At 47.4% G+C, this 22,326-nt stretch overlaps 3 protein-coding genes across 4 annotated transcripts in view; 2 read left to right on the forward strand and 1 right to left on the reverse strand.

Annotated features, from left to right (window-relative positions):
• LOC100875305 (cell adhesion molecule 2-like) overlaps nt 1–19,467 on the forward strand; it is a 35,199-nt gene extending 15,732 nt beyond the window's left edge. For both annotated transcript variants that reach the window (XM_076541372.1, XM_076541371.1), the window contains exons 2-6: nt 16,691–16,896; nt 17,100–17,235; nt 17,455–17,594; nt 17,792–18,059; nt 18,415–19,467. In XM_076541372.1, the coding sequence (XP_076397487.1) occupies nt 16,708–16,896; nt 17,100–17,235; nt 17,455–17,594; nt 17,792–18,059; nt 18,415–18,482 (801 nt within the window). In that variant the 5' untranslated portion in view covers nt 16,691–16,707 and the 3' untranslated portion in view covers nt 18,483–19,467. The remainder of the gene's footprint in view (nt 1–16,690; nt 16,897–17,099; nt 17,236–17,454; nt 17,595–17,791; nt 18,060–18,414) is intronic.
• LOC100875417 (ribonuclease H2 subunit A) lies at nt 18,814–20,827 on the reverse strand. The gene is made up of 2 exons (XM_003705087.3): nt 20,669–20,827; nt 18,814–20,389 (listed from the first exon to the last, which is right to left on the reverse strand). The coding sequence occupies exons 1-2, from the start codon at nt 20,825–20,827 to the stop codon at nt 19,544–19,546; spliced, it is 1,005 nt and encodes a 334-aa protein (XP_003705135.1). The 3' UTR covers nt 18,814–19,543.
• A 412-nt stretch (nt 20,828–21,239) lies between these two features.
• On the forward strand, nt 21,240–22,252 carry LOC100881136 (ubiquitin-like protein 4A). Its single transcript, XM_003705054.3, has 3 exons — nt 21,240–21,494; nt 21,702–21,807; nt 21,888–22,252. The coding sequence occupies exons 1-3, from the start codon at nt 21,447–21,449 to the stop codon at nt 22,184–22,186; spliced, it is 453 nt and encodes a 150-aa protein (XP_003705102.1). The 5' UTR covers nt 21,240–21,446; the 3' UTR covers nt 22,187–22,252.
• The last annotated feature ends 74 nt before the right edge of the window (nt 22,253–22,326 follow it).

Below are 22,326 nucleotides of genomic sequence, written 5' to 3' on the forward strand. Positions count from 1 at the left end.
GCGGACAAAGAAATAACTAAGACTCTAGCCTTAATAGTACTCGATAAAATAGAATCGAATCGAATCGAATCGAATCGAAGGGAAATATTTGGCGAATTCCTAGTTGCCGTAAAAAGAAGAGACCTAAGAAACGATCCTCGTCCCTCGTTTGCGTTTCTCGCGAGCCCGAGGTGGACATCGCGGAACAAAGAAAGAAAGAAAGGAAGAAAGAAAGAAAGAAAGAATGGAGCAAAGAGGAACGCTACACCTAGGGTTAGGTTGAGAAGGGTGGTTTTCAGAAAGGGGTCAGGGTTGTGGCCGGTAGTCGTGGATCTTTAATATTTGCTAGCTGCATCTCGTGAAAGATCGATGCACGACTGTGACCCCTTTCTCTAGTCAGCCGTTAAATTCAATTATTATGATCGTTATTCGTTAGGCAACGAAGAATATTACGGGTTCTAGCGCCTTACCGGCGGTTGTACACTGCGGCGCACCGCGTAGGACCGCAGACCACCGGGAGAATCCCTTTCTAATCAGAAATTCTCTAATCAGAAAGTTTATCGTAGCATTCGATTTTTTTCTGCGGCATAACCTATCGAACTCTCGCTTCGATTAAAAGACATCGAGAATCGGAGATAAAAGCGCTTAGATACTCGATACGCGATCGCTGATCGAAGCGAACGGCTGCCTAGACGGTACGCGACGCAACGGTTTAAACGGTGTATCGAGAAAGGGAGGGAGTCGAAGGGTGGTCGGGAAATTCATTTGCTCGATACAGCTATCCTATTCTCGCGGCAATTCCATTAAAATCCATGAAACCGTCCGGTTGGTTATTAAGCCGCGCGCCATCCTATCGCCGCAGAGAACGATATTCCTCTCGCGACATCGCATTAACGATAATGGAGGTGGAAAAAACGAGTACCCCTTATCGATTCCGTCGAATCTCTACGTATATAGTTTGTCGTCGATGGAAATCGGTCGTAATCGTTGCCCGGTAGAAAGCAGAAATTCTACCAGGATGGTAATTTTTCAAGCAGCGTACCTCTCGACACTGCCATTTTTCATCCTACGAAAATCGAGTTGTCGTTTCCTCGTCCGGTTTTTCTATTCCCCCCTTCTAGTTTTCGGCGCGTCTCTCTCGCCTTTTCCGAAAATTTCTTCTCGGTCCACGATAGTCCACGATAGTCCACGGTTAGACGCGTTAGATTCGGTACGCGAGAGAATTTCATTTTCATACTCTCATACTCGTACGTATACCAATAGGGGAGCTTCGACAGCCCGTAGGGCGCAACAAGGAGAGAACAGACGGAGATAGAAAATTGGAGCGAAGCTCGTATCGCGGATTGATTCGCCCGCGATAAACCGGACGCAGCGTGGCATTTCGCGTGCACGTTGCACGGGCATTAACGCGACCGCGGGATCGAGCCTCGTTCGACAATTATCGAGAGAGCTAGACACCTTCTCGCGCGATACACGGACCATCCACTCCGGTCCGCGTGCAACTGCCACTCTCTTCGTTTATGTCTAGAACCCTGTACGCCGTAACATCCGACCGGAGAATCGTGTACGGTCTAATATGTGGCCTATTACGATGCAGATGCGATACGCCGAATTAGCTCGGCATACGATATGTTACGAGACGAACACCTTCGACTACGCGACCGCGTTGTTCGCGTCGGGATCGAACCGCAGCCGCATTCGAGTAATTTGCCAGGGCGAATATGGGGCCTGCCCCGAAAAAACGAGAACACGTTCGAAAATCAATTTTTAATATCCGACAAACGCACGTGCTCCGACGGAAGCTCCCGTGTCGTCGAAACTTTCATTATTAATAAACCGTCAGGATTTTTCCCATATGGCGACAGCTCACCTGGCAGCTCCACTGGCAAGCCTATCTAAACAGTTCCCAGCGGCTCCCAAATTTCGCCTCGACGATATCGAGCACCGAAACGAGGGGCTTCTTGCCTCTACTCGTATTTCCGAACGTTTCTTTCTCGTCGAATTTGTTCGCTCGATACCGATACCGTTTTCCCGCGAACCTTCTAGAAATTCGCTTACGATTCTATATCAAGTTCGATTTTAAGAACCACTGGGAACAGGGACACGTGAAATTTTTCCAACGTCACGGTACACCGCGTGCGTCCGAAATGCAGCGGCAGATGGTACTCGTCATACATGGGCGTGTCAGCGCTGGCGGCGGCCCTCGCTTTAATCGCTCGAAATCGTCGTTAATTGAAAACGAGTCAATTTACGCGTAACACGAGAGCGAGGAGAGCGTCGCCTCGGATGACCGAAACTCTTGTCCTTGGGACGAGCAACCCCCCTTTACATCCGGTCTGGCCGACGCGACGCGACGATCACAATGGCTCTACTCCGACGAAACAAACCGTTTCTCCTTCATGGATCATCTACGCCTCGGATTCTCTAATCTCTCCCTGTTCTTCTCGAGCGATGCCGACACGACCGACAAACACTCGGAAAAAATATCTCCGAGTCGCGCGCTAAACGAAACGAACGGGCCGCGCGTACGCGCGTACGCGCGAAATTAAATGAATTTTCGTGTCGCGCGCCAGTTAATGGACTGGCCGTTCTCTTGTTCGCTTTTTTATTTTCATTATTTTTCTTTTTAACGAAAATTCATACGCGTCCAGCAAACGGCGCGCTAGCAATTTGTCCGGCAGGTTTCCGCGGATCAATAACCTACTTTTCTGATTAATATACATATACGCTACACCGTCCAGGATTATTCGAATGTTCGCTTTTAATAATAAGCAGTTTTAATATCTTCTTGTCGTTCGGATAAGACTCCCTCCGGTTACCTCCGCTCGCGAAATATCTCGAAGCTTCTCGGTTATTAATTGTTCGAGTCCCCTCGAAGCCAAACTCGCTCCTGTTCTAACAGAACAGAGAGACTTATCGGAATTTTCCTATTTGGACGTTAGCTAATCTATAACGTATACGTACGTATACGTATACAATATGTATGTATGCATGTATGCATGTATGCATGTATGTATGTAGAAGGAATAGAAGTAAGAAAAGCGGGAAGCATCCGGGTTTAATTAGAAAACACGCGTCTAGGAGGGAAAAATCTGAGCTTTCCGCGCGAAACAGAGGGGCATTAAGAGGAGCATTGTACGAAAGTGGAACGGTAATTTCCGTTTCCCCGCGAGTTCGCCAGTTATTTCGAGACCGAATTACTCGCTCTTTACCCGCCCCTTTAGGATTAGGGAATTTCTCGATGTATTAGTGTACGCGTGCGCGCACGTGTCCGTGTATTTCCGCGGCATACGTCTTTCCATCGATGGCGAGTTTTAATTAATCACGTTTCCGCGACCGCGCACGCTATTATATTGCAACTTCTCCATTGGACAAGTTGGAAGCATTGTTTAACCTTTTGTTCGGTTCGAACGATCGATGAAGGAGGTTAACGAGGCCGATTCCACGGATAATGTTTCCCCGGTTCTCTCTCCTCGTTAACGGGGAATTTCCCTAGTATTAAATCTCCTCCTCGAGTATACTCTCGAAATTCCTGCGTGGACTTTCGAAAAACTTATTTTTTAGCCGAATTTATCGGAGATCGAGAGGGATCCGTTATGGATCGACGTTATTAATACGGCGCAACCGCTGTCCCGCGGACGTTCTCGGGAAATTACCGTACAGTTAATCGCGGAATATTGCTTCCTCAAAGTAGCCGCGTAATCTGCAGATTTTATTTATTAATATCCGCATAAATTAAAAACGTTAAGTACGAAAGAACCTTTAAGTCCCTCTTTCGAAACGTACGGCTATCTGGCTGGCGCGCAATCACGCCACGTGAAACATATCCTTCGGCACTGTTCCACGGATACCGATCCCCCTGGACAGAATTACTTCCGTGTTTGGAAAATAAACGGACCGAGGCACGGGGTTGGTCCGCGGAAAACAGCTCGCGTATAAATATTTTCCCAGACGATGCGACCAAACTGCCCCCTTCGAGACCGAGTTCGAGACATATTATTTGGACCGATCGTTGGCCAAAACGATCCCCTACGAGAACGGTTTAGGGGGAAAAAATCGGTATTCGAAAAGTATCTGGCATTATGCCCGATTTAGGCTAGTATCGTTTCCCCGTAGACGCCTAGAGGAATTTAGCGGGATTTAGCCGGATTTCGAGGCGACGACTAGTCGAACATGCACCGATGCCGCAACGATGGATATTTTCCCGCAACAATCGGCCGACTTACCGCGAAAACGACAAACGCTGTCGATAAAACGAGCCCGGTACACGCTAATGGCCTGGATTAACAGACAGGATTTATTACTATCATTTTAACGGTATTATAACGCTCGAAACAGTCTCGATATAATATATTAATGGAATTTATAATCGGGAAAGTAATGTTGCTCGTTATAATTGCCGCTTTGTTAAACGAATACGTTTGCAGGAATTTCGCCGCCGATGTCTTGCCTGCCGATTCTAGTATACCCGAAACAGTTTTATTTTTCTCCCCGGCAGACATAAATCTCTTCGAATCTGGTTAAGCTTATTCCGGCTTATTTTCCGCCGGAAAATCCAAATAAACGCGAATCATCGCTAACGTCGAACGTTTTTTTTACTCGGCAGTTTGTCGATCTAGATTCGTACAGCGAGCATCGGTATCGCGCGTATAACATGGAATACCGACATTAGATTCGCTATTAGTACGGTATCGTCGTTAGTAACCGATAGCGTAACTAAGCCCGATCGGATCGAATATAATACTCGCTTAATCTCGGTATCGGCAGACCCGGTGTACATCGAGCGTTCCGCGTTGGCTCGTTGGAAAATTTTCCAATTCACCAGAATTAAGGAACTCGATCCAGCAAGTTGGAAACTAAGTGACTTGTACACGATTCGTCCCAAGTTGGTTTGGAAACTCCGTTAAATTAAAGCAAGTTACCCTATCACCGATGTCCAATATTGATCAAGAGTCGACGGTTCGACTCCTGGCATCGGTTCCCACACAACACAAATCTGCCTGTCGCTTCTCCTTTCGTCCCTAGACGTTCCTCCTCTACCCACGGGAAAGAAACAACGGACCTCAATTAAATATCGAACAAGTATGAAATAACGAGAAGAAGATATTTTTCAAAGACCTCGGACGAACATTCGTCGGATAGATTCGCGACGCGACGGAGCTACGACTTTTCTATTTATGCGGTCTCGCGCGAGCGTACGCGAAAAATGGGCCAACCCTCTGAAGAATTTGCGAATAAAGTTATTGAAGCTGTCCCCGAAAGCGTGAAACCAAACGAAACGCGCGTATTCCGCGAACAAGCGATCCGTGTTCCTTTAACGACCACCTAAATTTGCTTCGCCACCATCTCTCTCCCTCCCTCGAAATCGTTACGGAGATCGTCGGACCGTCATCGATACTTTTTGAACGACGGTCGTCGTTCGAGACGAAGCGCGTCGTAAATAGATATTTATTCGAAGGATCAAACCGGGAGTAAAATAAATTTGTTTATTTAAAGGGTAATTAGAAGCAACGCGCAACGACGATGCATCATAGTTGGCCAGTGGGCGATAACGTCGAACATCGTTCAAGTATTACCGCGGAACGCGAATTCGTAGTTATCGAACCCTCCCACCTGTTCACTAGTATCGTGGAAAACGCGTTAAATAAATCAAGAATCCCTGGTCCCATCGCCTCGCCTCGGCGTCGAGCGCGCGGCTGGCAAACAGCCTGAAATTTGTCTGTTTTTAATTTAATATTTGCCTCGGTGCGCGGGGATAATGCAAATTTACATCGTTCAGGTAGCACGCATGCTCGCGCGTATGCGCGGTAACGCGATCACGGTAACGAGCTGAACGAACACTCATGGGAAATGGGAAGCGCGTCGCACGCCGGAACTCGAATTCGGCACATTTTCTTTCTTTCGCGCGTCGCGACTTTCCTTTAATTACCTCCGCCGACATCTTGAAATTACGAATAAAATCTCGTGGATTTCGAATTTAGGGGTCCTCGTTTACGCGAACATAATTTTCATTGGTTGCATCCGAAGCGTAATCGCGCGTCACGAGCCCGAACCGTGGTTCGTTAATGACAGCCAATGGAAAATACGTTAATTCTGCAGCGCGGCAGAACCGTAGGACATCGATACTCCGTAAACGCCGTTTACGATCGGTCGTCGTTCGATTACACTCGTTCTTGCGGCGGTATCGCGTAAAAGAAATTGATCGTCTAAAAACGGTGATCGGGTCGCGACTTGACCTCGATTTCACCGGAACACTCCTTTAGATACAGAATCTAATATCGATCTTCGGCCGATAGTATCTCTTTCACGGTGAGACGTCGTATCTTCGTCGAAGAAATTTTCTTTCCTATCGAAAGAAAGAAAAATATCCTCGCCTAACTATCGCGTAACGCGCGTAGCGCGCGCGGTTCGTTAGCGTCGTTTCGAGGCGACGCGACGCGTTATTCGCGGCCGCGCGCGTGAAATTTTCAACGCGAACTCGGTCTACGATAATATTCTCCGAGAGGAAGATCCTTGGGAGAAGCTAGGGGCGCTTCGGGGAACCTTAGGGAAGTGTTGCCTCGCAGCGCCACGCCCTTCCACCGATCTCCTCCACCAAAGGGTAATATCGCGGTCTTTTCTCCATTTTTTTCTCGCGAGGATAATTTAGCCGGCTAGAGCGTGTGCAGCGTCGATTAGCCGGATCACGTGACTCGGTCTTCAATCCTGCCACGTATCCTCGGCGAAAATAATTTTCTCGCACGAACCGACACGCTTTTCTACGTTGCCACGGTCTATCAAGCCCGTCGTATATCTTCCAGAAAGATATTACGTTGTTAGGTCCCTTACGCCTTTCCATCGTAGCCGGTGTCTCGAAAGTAACGTCGTCGCCGTCCGAAGGCAATATCTGTCGATCGAATCGCGCTTACGCCGACGCGAGTCGACAGGAAAACAACGAAACGGAATAAAAGGAAATTGATTTTCAGCGGTACCCGTTCGAAGAGCGCGGTAGACGTAATTTTTGAGTAGCGCCCTTGAGAATGCAGCTACTATGTAGCCATCGGCGAAGTTTGGTCGATAGATTTACGCGCGCCTTATATACACTCTCTCCTCCGTGCTTATCGCCGCGTTTCACCCCTGTATTTCCCGAACATTTACTTTCAATACTTCCGCTATTTATCGGAAAATATTACGCGACAAAAGGTGAACGCAGAGATCGCTTCTTTATCCCTTAATTTCCTCCGCATCCCCCGTCTTCTATCGATGTTGTTGCCTTCGACGCCGCTCCACGCCGCTCCACGCCGTCGAGCGCCGTCATTCGAACGCTTTTCAAACTTTATTCCCATCTTTTTCCTTTTTCACGACGGTAAGGAGAAAAAACAGCCAGGTATCGGTAAATTATCCAAGAAACGATAACGCGCGAATAATTCGATACGGTCTAATTATCTCGTCTTGCTGGACTTTTTCGATCCAAGTTGGACGATCGGCAAATTACGGAACGTTATATTTCGCACGAAAGGATCTTTCGAATAACCACGATCGACGCGAAACGGACCTTAGGAAATTAATAATCGGACGCGAATCCTTTGACGCGTCCCATCGAGAAGATTGTCCCAATATCGTGGAACAGGATAGAAAGTATTTCCCTTTGACGGCGCCCCGTCCTCGTTTCTGTAACGTCGTAACGACGTAGAACGAAGCATGGTTCTCGAGTAGAAATCAGAAGAGAAATAGGTAAAATAACAAAGGGCAGCATAAGAGAGTCGGCTCTGTGTTCGACCATAACCCTCCTTTCTCCATGGATCCTACAATAACACTCTGGAACAAATAATAATAGCAGTTTCGTGGAGATCCCGTGGCACCGTTCAGACGAAGGCAAATAACGCGACTCGAGCAAACTTTCATCAACCGTGGAGGAGGGAAAAGAAAAAAAAGAGACTTTGTCCTTGGCTGGATCAGTGAAATTGCGATTTAGTCATCAGCCGCGACGTCGCCTGCTAGATTGTAGAAGGGAAAAAAGGAATCGAGAGCTCTGCATGAAAATTGGAAATCCTGGGAAGAAAATGAAATTCGTTTAGCCGAGATTACGGATCATTTTCGAGGGTTGTCCGACACCGAGCGATTACTTTTTCGAACGAAACGATCGACTCGAGGAGACGGAAAGGGACCGCGGCTAATTCGTTATTTCGACGATGTTGGCTGTCGTCGGATCATACCGAACGCTCGCGAACCGCTCGGAACGCGAACGAAAGGTACATCCTCGAGGACCGGTTTCAGGCTTATCGACGCCCACACGAATCGCCGCGCCGCTTCCGGTGGACGTTCGCGGTACACCTTTCGAACAACAACGACCGGACGCGCGGACATCTTGCTGCGTGACGTTCCTCGAACGAGAGATAAAAACAATCGACGCGGCAGATAGGGACAAACGCATTCGCTGATCGTCTTCTACGAGCCCGAGGAACTCGCGTGCGTGCCTGGTTACGCATTCGATCGCGATACGAATACAATGCCGGTCGACCGAACCTATTCCCTATCGTAGGGAATATTCCGCGCGCAACCAGACGCGGTGAATATTTTACGGTGCAACGTTATCTCGAAGCGAACGAGCATTCGAAAGTTTGCAAATCGGTTGGCCGAATAGCCCAATAGCGGATGCGGAGAAGGAATACTTCCGAGCAAAGAATCGTGTTCGACGGTGCATAAAATAACCAGTCTCGTAAGTCGGTCGCGTGATGGAAATTCGCCTAATTGCAGATAGGTTAGCGGCGATAACGTCTGAGAAAAGTCTAATAACGGAGCTAATAAAGACGGGAATATACATGTACGTGTAACGATGGAAATCTGTCGTTGGCATCGCGTTGCAACCTAACCGATTCTTTTACTCCCGCGACTCGATTAGCACGAATTCCGTAAGTTAGGAAAAGTTGTTAACTTCTCGGGGTAAAGCGGAGGACCGAAAGGCTAAGCGGGTCGAAATTGGAAAGAGAGGAAGGACCGAGCGAGTAGTCGTTGTTCGCGTACGCGCATTTACACGGGAAGCAATGTTTGCGCGGGTCTCCTTTGGTCAGAAGCTCTCGACGCTCCGGTTCGTATTTATCGTGCAAACGAACCAGACGACGATCCCGAGAGAAGTTTTGCGGATATCTCGCAGGGGCGAGATACCGAGAGGTTGACGCTATCGCACGGCAAACTACGCGATCCGGCTAAATAAAGATCGATCAGATTCTACTCGTTTCAGCATGGTGGAGCATGGCCAACGAAAGTATCGTTCTTCGGAAGATTAGATTCGACGTTAGAACGGCTGGTATCTCGTAAGCGACTCGTTATACGGTCTAGTTCTCGAAACAAATTCGCCGGAAATGTACGCGCGGCGTCGACCATTGGATTTCGAACGGCACATCGAACGGCATATCGAACGGAGGGTAAAAAGGACCGACCGGAGACTCCTATAGGTTACTCGATAGGAAAGAATAAAGTATCCACGCGTACCGAGCTACGTAAATTTACCCTCGTAAATTCGAGCAACCTTAGAATTTGATCGTTCTTGGAAAGTTCTCGCGAGCGAGAAAAGGCCGCGTCCAGCGATAATTATTGAATTAAATTGGCCGGAAAATTGTTGAGATATCCTCTCCCTTCGTTCTTAGGCTCCCTGGATTAGCCAACTTCCGAAAACTTTCCGAGCAAACTTCCAGCAAGCGGACTCGGAGACCGTTTCGGATTATTTAAGACGAACCGAAGAACCCTCCACGGGTTATCCGTCGCGAATAAATCCGTTTACTTATTTGCACGGCATTACTTTCCTCTTTTATATCCGTCCAGCCGCGGTACTCGACAAACCCTGTTATGCAGCTAAATTTCTTTTCAACTTCTCCTATTTAATCGAACGAACCGGTCTCTACTAAAAATTTCGAATAGGCTGTAACGCCGCGCCCTAAAATCTGCTTCATTACGGATTAATCGCTCGTCAGCCGGCAATCGGTTTTGCTGGCAAAAGGAAAAAATCTAAACTTCCGTTTACCCGGCTCCGATCAAAGGATCAAATTTCTCCGAAACAATTAAATCTTGTCACGAGATCGAGGCGGCGCGGCGGCGGCGGCGGCGGCGACGGCGGCGCAGTAAAAGAGCAAACAAAACAGCGCGTTATCGAACACGTGTATCAAAGAGCAGCGTTAAACCGACGAAACACAGGAAAACGGAAAGTTTTAGCTTCCGATTACGAGGCCGTTCTCGCGTGATTAATTAACGGGAGCCTGGATGCCCGTTTTATTCGCCGCGCCGCTGCGCTCCGCTCGAACCGTCACGCCTGGCGAGTTCCTTTCTTTGCCTGTTCGATCGATCGAACGAAAACATTCCGGAAAAAAGGAAAAAAGGACAAACGGAAAACACCGCGATCCGTACTAGTGTTTCGTCGTGAAACGTCCGTCCGTGTGTATGTGTGTACGTAAAGGAAAACGGCCGACCGATCGGACCCGTGGAAAAATTTCTCTTCGTTCGCGGTCCCGCGCCTCTCCCGCGTTCCAGAAATTCTCTCTGATAAACAGCGTCGACTACGTTTATTCGACAAGAAATGCGACTATAAAATCGGAAAAATCGGAAAATTTTCTTCCACGGAAGAAGAAAGAGAATGCTCGGATTTATTCGCTGCGCGAAACATTCGAAACGCGAACCGATTCGATACGGAATCGCGATTCGGCTAGGTAACACCCTATCGATGTCGCCTTTCGATCGTCCTGCGAGCGAACCTTAATTAATTGCTTTATATCCTCTTCTCTCTACACTCTGCGTAAATACGCCGCATCAGCCGTATTAACCGCGTTACCATAGATATTCGTACCGGACAACGAACACAACCACGGATTCGCTCGAACGCGTTACCAAGAATTTGCCAGAACGATGTTTCGCGCGAATAACTAACTCGAGCTAATTAGTTGGCCGTTGTTAATCGACGACGGAATTCAGGCTGACTCATCGATTGCGTCGATCAACTTTACCACGCCTCCTATCCTAGATGCTTCTTTCTCGATAGTCGCTATCACGGACTAGTCGCTATTTAATAATTTCTATGTAATAGCGTGCTCGTAGCGCGGGGTCGGAATAGAAGCGAGATTTCGATGAAAACGAGCGAAATATCCGACATATTAAATAGCGTCGCGTCGCGTCGCGTCGGTAGGACAATTTGCTGATTCCATCTTCACGGGCCGAAGTTGCCGGCGTTCAGACGGTTTATCATAACAAAACTTTTCCCCGATAAAATTCTCTCGGGAGACGAGAGACGGGAGAGCAGCTTTTATTTATTCACACCGTTTCCCCTATAATTGCGCTTTCTCAGGGTATTACGCATTCATGCCTCGAAAGACGTTCGGAATATCTTAAGATGCGTCGAGATTACGCGGCGAGAAGAAGCTGAATGATTCCACCGATACATGAATAAAGATTAGAAATTTTCTTACTTTTCGGAACGAAAGTAAGAAAGGAAAAGCTCGACAAGGATAAAAAAGAAAGGAAAAATAGAATGCACGTGCAACGAGGATCGATCGGAAATCGATGAAGACAAGGACAGAAGGACGTCGTTACGCGTCGTTCTACCTGCGTGCGTCCATTGACAGCGACAATACCAAATCACCGGATACGTTGCATCCGCAAAACTTATCGGTCGACCACCGGAATTTCCTTCCTTCCTTCCTTCCTTCCTTCCTTCCTCCGTCCCTCCCAGTCTCATCCCCGCCCTCTCCGACTCTGTTCCAGGAACAGACCTTACCGTCCTAAAGATTCGTCCGCTGGTGTGTCAAAAATTGATTCGCCGATTACGTGCAACCACGACCAACGAGTTCAATCTGTTCGCTGGGCCGAGTATTTTTCTGTCGGAACGACGCGACGTTGGCGCGTCTAGAGAAAGCTCGCAATCGGATCGGTAATTAAACGAACCGACACGACGCGACGGCTGCGAAGCTTTTCTGGCCCGGTTGGACGCTCGGAGGATCAAGGAAAAACAAAGGAGAGAAAGAGAGGGAGAGAGAGAGAGAATATTTCATTACAAGGTCTAGTCCGTTTGATCCTGGCCGCTATATCGATCTCTGGGTGCTGGCTCCTTGGCCGCAGTCCCGCAAGTATCGTCGCCCTCGATGACGTTTCCTTTCGTCCCTTTGTTCCGGGACATCCCGCTCTCGAGCTGTTGACTTGGAAATTCGATTAGGTACTTGTTCGCGTCGTTCGATCATGCTCGAAGCTTACCGGTTAGCTACCTACGTACTTTTCCAACCTCTTACCATCGCGAGCGTCGGCTCCGATATATCTTTTTCGAGTTCCGACCAATCGATAGACGTTCGTTAGCCACGTCGAGATCCGTCCGACTGAATTTTTCAGCAGCGAGGATTCGGGGACAGCGCTGCTCGAAATGCTCGATTCAGAATAAGTAACGGCGAACAAAGAGAGAAACAGCAGTCTGAACGTCTGCTTAAGGGATCAGCCGATAAGACGGTTTCGCGGTCGAGTTTAATTTCACATTTAAATGGGCCGATCTCTAAATGGCTACTTTTCGAAATTTTAACAACTAATATACAACTAATTACTAATAAATCAGTATAAAATATATACATCTACCGAGTGGAACCTCCGCGATTTCAACCTCTGACGATTTATTCGAGTCGTTTGCTACGATAGCCCACGTTTCAGCCTGGAAGTTGGAGCAAAGAAAGAATTCGTAAATTCCACGAGAGCACGTCTGCCGTGTGTCTGTCGAGGAGCGTCGACGCGTTACGTGTCAGCTCGCAACACCCTTTATTACTCGTCACCGTTTAAACGCTCCGAAGCACGCGACGCCTCCTCCGTTATTACCGTGAGACGTCGTGGAAAGTTTGGGACGTGCGACGGATGAGAAATTGTATCGTTGCTCCGCGTCTGTCCCGTCGACTGGCCTGCTCCGCCATAAGGAAAAATCCTTCTTTTCCTTACCTCGCCGGATCCAGCTTACCACGATAACTTTAACCTTAAATTCCGTCTAGCCTCGGTGTTCGCGAGATTACTCTAACCCAACCTCGTTCAAAGTTGATTTTACTCGGTAACGCGAGTTATCGAGAGCAGCCAGCTAGCCTCCAGTGGAGAGCCAGTTACGCCGGCATTTAACATCGCGTTCTCGATTCGTTTGTACCGCGTTCCGAATAATCTACACCGAACGAAACATAAGCCGGAGCCGAAACTATCGCGAATAAATAGTAGGAAGAAAGTTTCGCTCGCGGAATAATAGAGACCGGTACGATCGAAAGAGCTCGAAATTCTCGACCCTTCTCGCGGCCCGTCCATCGTATCATTTATTATTCCGTGATTTCAATCGCGATATAAATGACTCACTCGATAAAGGGAAAAAGAAACGTGACTCACGCACGATCGACGAACAGCCGCGCTCGTTTTCTCCGCCCTTACGGTCCTGTTGCACGCCGCCAAACAACGTGTATAAAAGGCTCACGGTATCTCTGCCCGATTAACCCTCGCGAGACAAAGCCTGTTCTTCGATCGCGAAACTTACCGTCGTCCGTTTAAACATCTTTCTCGTCCGAATCTCGTCCGAACGGACAGCCAGACAGATCGAGAGAGGCAAAAAAGCTGAAAATTTATACGATGGATCGTAGGATAGTCCGACGCCGACGTGGCGTTCGAATACGAATAAATATGGAAAATAAACTTAAGTCCGTTCGATCAATGTCTTTTTTCCTCCCCATTCTCTATTTTTCTTTCTTTCTCCCTCGCAGGCCGTTCATATTCCCGTTTTTACCGTCGGATTTTCTATTCCCTTTACAGAAGGCTCGACTATCGAATCACGCGCCGCGCCCTGCTGCCCATAAATTCAACCGGGTATTATTTAATTAAAACCTGGCTGTAATTTATGTATTTATTGCCGACACTTTTATTCGCCGTATCTTATTTATCGAGAAATCTGTTTACAAGCTCGAACAAAACGCGATTCCTTTTTCGGACCATTACCTTCGCGAACAAAAAGAAAGAGAACAATTCGATGGACGCGCTATATCATCTTTATATCTTTATATCTTTATATCTTTATGTCTTTATATCGTAGAAATAGAATTTCTGTTTACGGTGGCGACTTATGGACAAGGCGAAAACGCTTGTCGGATCGGACCTACGCGGAACGGAGGGTTGGATCGGGCTCGACATCGCGAAGCGACCCGAGACCTCGACACGCGACACCGTTTGCCCTTTCCTCGATGCCGAGCGAACTACGATCTGTGGCTAGCAGATAGCTGGCTTCGCTCTAGGGACGCGACGGTGTACGATTTCCGTGCCGTAAAGCAACACCGAGAGACGAAATTAACCGACTGTGTTCAGACAGTCGCGATGCGAGGTAGAAACCAGGGGTCAACTCGACGACGACGACGACGACGACGACACCTTTCCTCCTTCTGTTTGTCCTCTTTGTCGCATTTCTCGTTTCATCGACTCCCCGACGACTTCCCGGGCTTCCCGGGGGAGCCGACCTTCCACCGCGCCGCATCGCGCCAAACGACAGATCCGATTCTACACCCTGGATGCGTCTCCTTCCATTCTATCTCGTATCGCGTCTGATCGCTTTAAGCTTCCCTCCTCCAGCCATCGTGGATTAACGTTGTTACGACTGGTCGACGATTGGCTTCGCCCCGTGTACGTCCCTAGGTAAACTTGCTCCAAAGTCGGCTGGATAAAAGTCGACTCGAGCCGCGTGCGGCCACTGACTCACGGACTGGTGGAACAAAATCAGACCCCCTGGCGTGCTTGATATGCATGAGCTATCATTCGTACCACGAATGAATCATATCTCTTCTCGAATCGACCCCTATCGACCCCTTTCGACCAGCAGGCCTGTGTTCTTTCTCCTCGACAACTTTCGGTTTCGACTTCGTCTTCCGTGACGAGGGTGAACGTCCTTGAATAGGGTGGATCGAAATAGACTTCTTTCCTCCTCGATACTATCTTTTCGCCGGTCGAACAAAAATTTCACCGCGACTTTTCTTTTTCCGCCTCCCCCTTGCATACGATCGCGCCGAGTTTTCTTAAACGACCAGTCAGAAGCACGAAACGTTAATCGAAAGAGAGAAAGAGAAACTTTGAACGCGACGTCGATACGTGGCCAGGACACTTTATAACGTTAACGTAACAACTGGCCTCCTTCTAAAAGCCGGTCAAATACTCCGTTTGTAAGCTGCAAAGGAAAATTGAAAGAAAGGGAAAAAAGAAGATAAGAGAAGCCGCAAAGGTAGACGCGAATAACAGCGACGACAAAAGATGTCGAGCAAATACCTAATGTTTTTGCACTTTCATAGTCCTCTTCTCCGGACCAGTTTTCCTCTATCCTCCTCCCTCTCGTCTTTTAACCAGCCTCGTTATCGAGCCTTCTTATCTCTCTTCTTTCGTTCTCTCGGCATCGTCTTCGCACTTATCACGGTTTTCTTCCCTTTCACCCCTGATGCCACCCCATTTACATCGCCATTCACGTTCGTTGCCCTTCTTTCTTATCGTTATTTCCCTTTCTGTCTCCTTTAATAACCCAGCCCCTTCGCCATCCTCCTCGGACAAGCAAAGTAGCCCTCTTCCCTCATCCTTCGCGATTCCTTTTCTTCGACGAGAACGCGCCACCCCTTCGAGCGGCGAAAAGCAACCCTTTGTCGATCCAAAGCATACACGCGTACGCGCGCACAGAGGGTTCTTACGGTAACGAGCGACTTCCAGCCCGATGGAAAAATATTTGCGCGTCGAGGCTGGAAGACCGCTGCTCCGGGGATTTTAAATACCCGTTGCTTTATCTGGCCCGCGATCGAATGAAAAACGGTTGAAGAAACATTTTTATTTACCTAAATCGGCGTACATGTTCGCGAACACGTGGCCAGATTCTCGATAAAAAATATCGAGTTACTCGGAACGCTTCCCTAACGACGCGACGCGTCGACCCTCTCGACCGAACGGCAATTTTTCTGTCTTCGCGACACCAGCGAAATTGCGGCTTTGTTTCCGCTCGTGACGCCTCGCGACTCCCCTTTCGAATCGACGCGGCCTGCTTCTGTTTTCGCCCTTTTAACCGCCGCGGCCCAACTAATTGGATCTTACGGTACTCCTCCTTCCGTCTCTTTCCTCGAACGAACTTTACTCTTTTACGTTTTACAGAATGCTTCGTTCCCCGTACGCGCAATTATTTCGACCTGCTTCGAAAAGTACGACTCGCTTCGTGCCGTCCGAAAATTATTATTCTCCTTCCTCGAAGAGAGATAATTCTCTTTGTATTCTCTTCGTAACGCGGACCCGCTATAAGTTGCCGGTAGATAAGATAAAGCTCCGTTGTCCTTTTATTTCGAACGTAATTCCCTTCTTTTCCCTTCTTTTCCCTTCTTTTCCCTTCTTGCCGAGCCACGAAAGAGTTAACGATCAATTTGCCAGTCGTCCGCGTCGATATTCCTGTCTGCTGCATGGATTTCGCTCTGAAACGCTGCTGGGGCGGAATTAAAAGCAAAGAAGTCGGATGTTCGAATGTTCGAGCGACGATTATTTCGCTTTAGAACGACTTTAACCTCGATACCGATGTCGGTCGTGTTAATCAACGAATAATTAGCGTTCCTAATGAACAGATGAAATTACAAATTGGAAATATCCGGATTAATCGAAATAACAGGCGCGATTGCCCTTTTCGAATGTCGTTTCCCGTTCAACGTCAAACATTCGGGCTTAATTATATCGTTCGATGTTTCAGACACGGGAGCCCTGAGGATGCTGGAGCTGGTAGTACCCCAGTACGTGGTCCGCGGTCAGAACATAAGATTAGAGTGCAACTTCAACCTGGACGGCGAGACGTTGTACTCGGTGAAATGGTACAAGGACGGGAACGAATTCTATCGCTACGTACCTCAGGACAGACCACCGGTGCTCGTCTTCCAGCTGCCAGGTGTCACGGCGAACGTAAGAATCGCGTCGTATTGATTTTTCTTGTCTCGTGCCGATGCACCGCGCTCTCCGCGCTCTCGATCTATTTACAGCGCGTCGTTTTTCATTTCTTCCTTCCCTCCACGGCCAACCATCTTGCAACCTTGTTCCGCGCTACCCTTCTCCTACACCCTTCTCGATGATACCCTTATTTCACGGCCCTTGTTTCCCGCTTTCAGATTCACAATTCGACCGAGCGATCGGTCGTCCTCTATTCCGTCAACCTGATGAGCTCCGGAAGATACAGATGCGAGGTGTCAGCGGAGGCGCCCTCCTTTCAAACGGTATCCGATCACTCGGACATGATGGTAGTGGGTAAGGCACGTTTACATATCCATCTAACCGAAATATTTCCTCTTTAAAACGCGCTCCACAATTTTTCTTCGCTAATAAACCCGTCCGAGCAGGACAAAAGTTTTCTCAGAGTACGCTCTCTTAATCTCCTCCCGCTTTTAATCTCTCCGTAGAAAGTTAAACGAATTGTTAAAAAGGGAAAAAAGCCAGAATGATAAAGTGCGTTGTAAAACGTTGCAGCCCTGCCGGAAGACGGGCCCGTTATCACGGGTCGACCAGGAAGGCATCGTTATCAGGTCCGTGACGTGGTGCGGTTCAATTGCACTTCGGCCAAGTCGAAACCAGCTGCCATGCTCAGTTGGTTCATCAACGGAGAGCCTGTAAGTGCAACTGTACTACCTTTATCGATGTTTCGTCGCGTAACTGTTAAAAAAACCAATTGGAAAGTAGAGCTGCTTCGAAAATGAAGAAAAAGAAACGACGCGAAAATAATAGGCGGTCGTCGGAGGCGGAGTCGCAAATTGAGCCGCGTTCGAAAACTATATCCAGCTTTTGGTCGGTGTCGGTTTCCGTTTAGGTCGACACGCAATACTTGAGAGGGCCCCACATCACCGAGGTGGATCGCGAGGGTCTGGAGACGGCCGTGCTCGGTCTGGAGTTCCGTCTGCACGCGAAGCATTTCAAGAGGGGAGACCTGAAGATCAAATGCCTGGCGACGATAGCGACCGTCTATTGGAAATCGAACGAGCTCAGCATAGAGGGTGAAAGGCCCCACAAGATGCCGGTAATGGAGAGCAGGGAGACAAGGGCGCAAGGGCACACGCACGCGGAACATATCTTGGGAGGTAAGCTCGGCTGCGCAACATCCTCGACTCCTATTCACATTCCCATTCTCATTCCCATTCCCATTCCCATTCCCATTCCCATTCCCATTCCCATTCCTACCGTGACACGCGATTCTCCTTTATTGCAAAAACCTCCAGCGAGGCGATTATTCTTCGGAAGAAAACGCACCGGAAGCCTCGTGAAACCACGTATTTTCGTGGGAAAAGGACAGTTTCCTTCCCGAGATAAACCTCTTGGAGAGGAGCGCTCGAGGACGCTTAAAAACGCTCGAGAGCGATACGTTAATCGGAGAAAATTACACCGGCAAGTTTTCCGAGTTACGAGTTACGTAATTCGATTTTTCTGTTCTTTCAGGAAGCGGAAGCAGCGCGCTGCTGCCCTGCATCTTGCCACTGGTCACGTGTTTATTGATCCTTCGATAAGGGGAAGAGAGGATACACGCGCCTTTCGTGCTCATCCGTTTCCAGGCCTGCTAACCCGGAGACTCCCGTCTACGCTAAATTATTATCCGTGTTGTTTCTATTTTTTATAATCGCAGTTAGCGCAGTTAGCGAGGACATAGACGAAAAAATATATTAAACGAAGATAGACGTTTTCGAGAGAGGTGGCTTCGAGCTGGGAGAGGGGACAGAGGCAAACAAACTACTTACTGGATCAGTCCATTAATCTGTGCGCGTGTGTACCCGTGAAATCGTCGCTCTTTACGTAACACAGATTCGATGAACCGATCCAATAAAGGACCACTGATCCCGATTATATTATCAAACTTTTTATTCGGTCGTTCGCGCGATTCGACGAGCAAACTTTTCAGAAAAAGATACGATATCCGTGCGTCGGCAAAAGTATCCGCCATCGGTGCTGATTACAAATTTCTTTTTTGCTCTCGTTCGTCGCGTTAAACGTAAGGAAATTTCCAGTGCGCCTGCCGAACAAGCATTAATCGCTCGAGTGTCTGTCCAAGAATGAAAGCAACAGCGAGCGCGAGAGTGCGTCGAACACGTTTATATCGAATTGTACACGAGTGTTTCTATATCGTCCAGTCGTGGGAGAAAGCAAGAATCGACCCGGTGAGAGAATGTCGAATTTCGTCGTAGCTTTTATCGAATCTAGTCGCTATTAATCGAGAGCAGAGATACCTTATCCTAGAGTTACTATTACCGACAGTCACGCGTGAGTGTAGAGTGTGTTTTACCAAAGAATATTTCAAAGGTCGCGCCGATAACATTCCTATCGTTAATTACCGATGTACGGGGCGAAACACGATGCATGGAGAACGCCCGAAAGCATCGTCTCGAGTGTACTTTATGTACGGTATTACTGTAAGAGCACTCTGTACATATGTACATAAATCGAACCAACTTTTATCTTTAACTTAACGTTCTGATAATAAAGCGGCATTTATGTCGACGCTCGATAATACGAAATAAGCCTAATCCTTCCGGAACGTCCATCCCCTCCGACAATATCCGCTTCATAAAACGGATCATAAAACGGAAGTATTGTACAGGCATCTGTCCGTAAAGAACCGATCACGCTTTTTCTGACACTGATAGCTCTTCGGCGGCGATCGGAAAAAGAAATTCGAGATCTTTTGCTCCCCAGGATTTGCCGCATCCTCCGTATCCTCCCACTCCACCGACAACGCCTTCTCCTCCAAGATTTTCTCGGCGGTTGACCAACTGAATCTGACGATTCGAGGAAACCCGAACACCGGATCCACGTTTTCTATCAGCCAATTCTTTGTTTCCGGATCGTTCGGATATCCGCTTCCGTACGCTTTACCGACCGAACCTTCGCGAAACTGCCAAGCTCGTATCGCGTGATCGCGGGATACTTTCGCGCAGATACTGGCCGCGCTCACGATCGGATACGTCGAATCGGCTTTCTTCGCGACGGTTATTTTTATTCCGGGAAAAATCTCTTCCAACCTGGCCTGGTACTTCTCCGGTTTTCCTACCGTGTCCACGTAGATCTCCGAGACCCATACACCGGCTTCTATCGCCATTTTAGTCAGTTCGATCGCGGAAAGCATCGACACCTCGTTCAAAGACGTTTTGCTCCGACGATACATGCTGTTCGAGATGATATTCGGCGATATCGCGTCTATGCACCATCCCATTTTATCCTGCTCCTTGCAAATTTTATCGAATATCGTGTCCCTTTTTTCTTCGGTCAGACTCTTGGAATCGGCGCAACCCAACTCCACTAGAAGCTCTTTCGACGACAAAGGCGCGTACGAGATCCCGTAAACCATGGGTCCCAAAACTGGTCCGCGCCCGGCCTCGTCGATGCCTAGCTGACACGGCTCGTCTTTGCATATTCGTGGTACCTGCCGGTAAATTTTATCCGTTATCGAACTGAAATATTATACCTAATCGATCATTCTTTATGTAATTATATTTTACTTATTTCCACTGCCTCCGTACACGAGTACTACTTACTTTACTTACTTACGTGCCAGTATCCTCGAAGAGGTTAAGTAACCTCCAATCTCTCTTAATTATCGGCCCCGAACACTTCCAGTACCGAATAAAACATGCACGCGCATGCACTCTCACACAAACACGCAAACCGGGTGTAATAATTCGTTTACTTGTTTTTTAAATACCTTTGACGCGTAAACTTTGTTTACACTGTGATCCCAATTTTCAAAGTACGAAGTTAAATCTTCTTTGCAAGTAATCGAAGCGTCTTCTTTCTGGCTCGCACAATTTTCCTCCGAATTCGTTTCTTTAACGTCGATCGAAGTATCTTTTTCATTTGCCATGATCGCGTGCGTCGTTACGTTCGAAAACGTTAATCCTTCGACCTAACCTTCAATGAAACGTCGACGTTCGGACGAGCCGCCAAAATTACGAGTGCTCGTATCGATAAGTCGTATCGAAACACCTGTATATATTTTACATTTACAGAAGCACACATACATATGTATATATATTTATATAAATTTATATATGAATTTTATAGACTCGAATAAACGTTAGTTTTTTAAATTACATATAAACGGTGAATGAAAAGAAATTCGCGATTCTTGAAAACAGTCCGTGAGTAGAGGTGAAAAAATTCTTTATGATCAGATGTCAGGACATGGTAGGAAAATCTCGATGGTGCGCGTATATCGATAAACAACGTCTGGTATCGACCTCTATATTGTATAGTTAAAAGTTTCGGATTTCTCACTACTAACTACCTGTGTGCATGTGTTCGCGTGTCCTCGGTAGAAATAGTTGATGACACCGTGTTAGTAATATCGTGTGTCGCAAAATATAACCTCTCAATAAAATGCTCCAATTCTTATCTGTATCGTTAAAGATTTTGTTCTTGCGAAAAATTTGATTTTACACGATCGTGTGAACGTACAGACGCTCGTTCGAGCACGTTACAACATGAAAGTTATCGTGAAGAAGCTTCAAGGAAAAGAATGCGTTGTTGACGTGAGTACCAAGCATCTTGACTGTATCTTTTTTTCTATTTACAAGATATTCGTCACGCGATGAATTTCATTAATGAACATTTCATCGATAACGTTTCTCGAACTTTCGTTCCTCTCCGATACGAATTATCGCGTCTCGGCCTTCGAACAAATTTCCAACAAATTTTCCCACTACGAACGGTTATTAAATCGTTTATAATTCTCGTAGATTATGCCCTCGGACACAGTGCTTCAATTAAAGCACAAAGTCAGTGATCTTTTGGGTATAGATGTTCCACAACAGAGACTGTTGCTTACGGGCAAAACTTTAGCTGGTAAATTTACTTGAACGTTCCAAGATAAAATATTTCGTTTTTACGTAGCAGTTAACGTAGCTCCTATCCTGATATTCCAGATGAAAATCCGTTGAGTTTCTATCCGGGAATCAAGGATGGAAGCAAATTGAATCTGTTGGTGATTAAAAAGGCGGACGAAGGATCTAGCGAGGGAAAGGCTTCGCATAGCAAGTCTGGCATCAATATTCTACGAGATGAAATCTCTAGAGTTCTGAGGCACTATTACTCGGAGCCTGAGACAGAATGGATAGTCAACGAGTTGATAAAAGACCTGAAAAATAAAGTGAATAACCTTAGTTACGATGATTTAGAACGATTAGCAACGGCGCTGCTCCAGGACCAAGAGAACTTAGATTAAGAGTACTTTGGTTTTCCATTTACTGCTTAATACTTGATTATTGTAATACACTTTTATTTAATTAAACCGTTTCCTCATTGTGTCCCATTACCGGTAGTATATTTTAAACAATCGGGAAGCCGCGCAAGAACAAGGCGGAT

This window comes from Megachile rotundata, chromosome 16, assembly GCF_050947335.1.
Source record: "Megachile rotundata isolate GNS110a chromosome 16, iyMegRotu1, whole genome shotgun sequence".
NCBI lineage: Eukaryota > Metazoa > Arthropoda > Insecta > Hymenoptera > Megachilidae > Megachile > Megachile rotundata.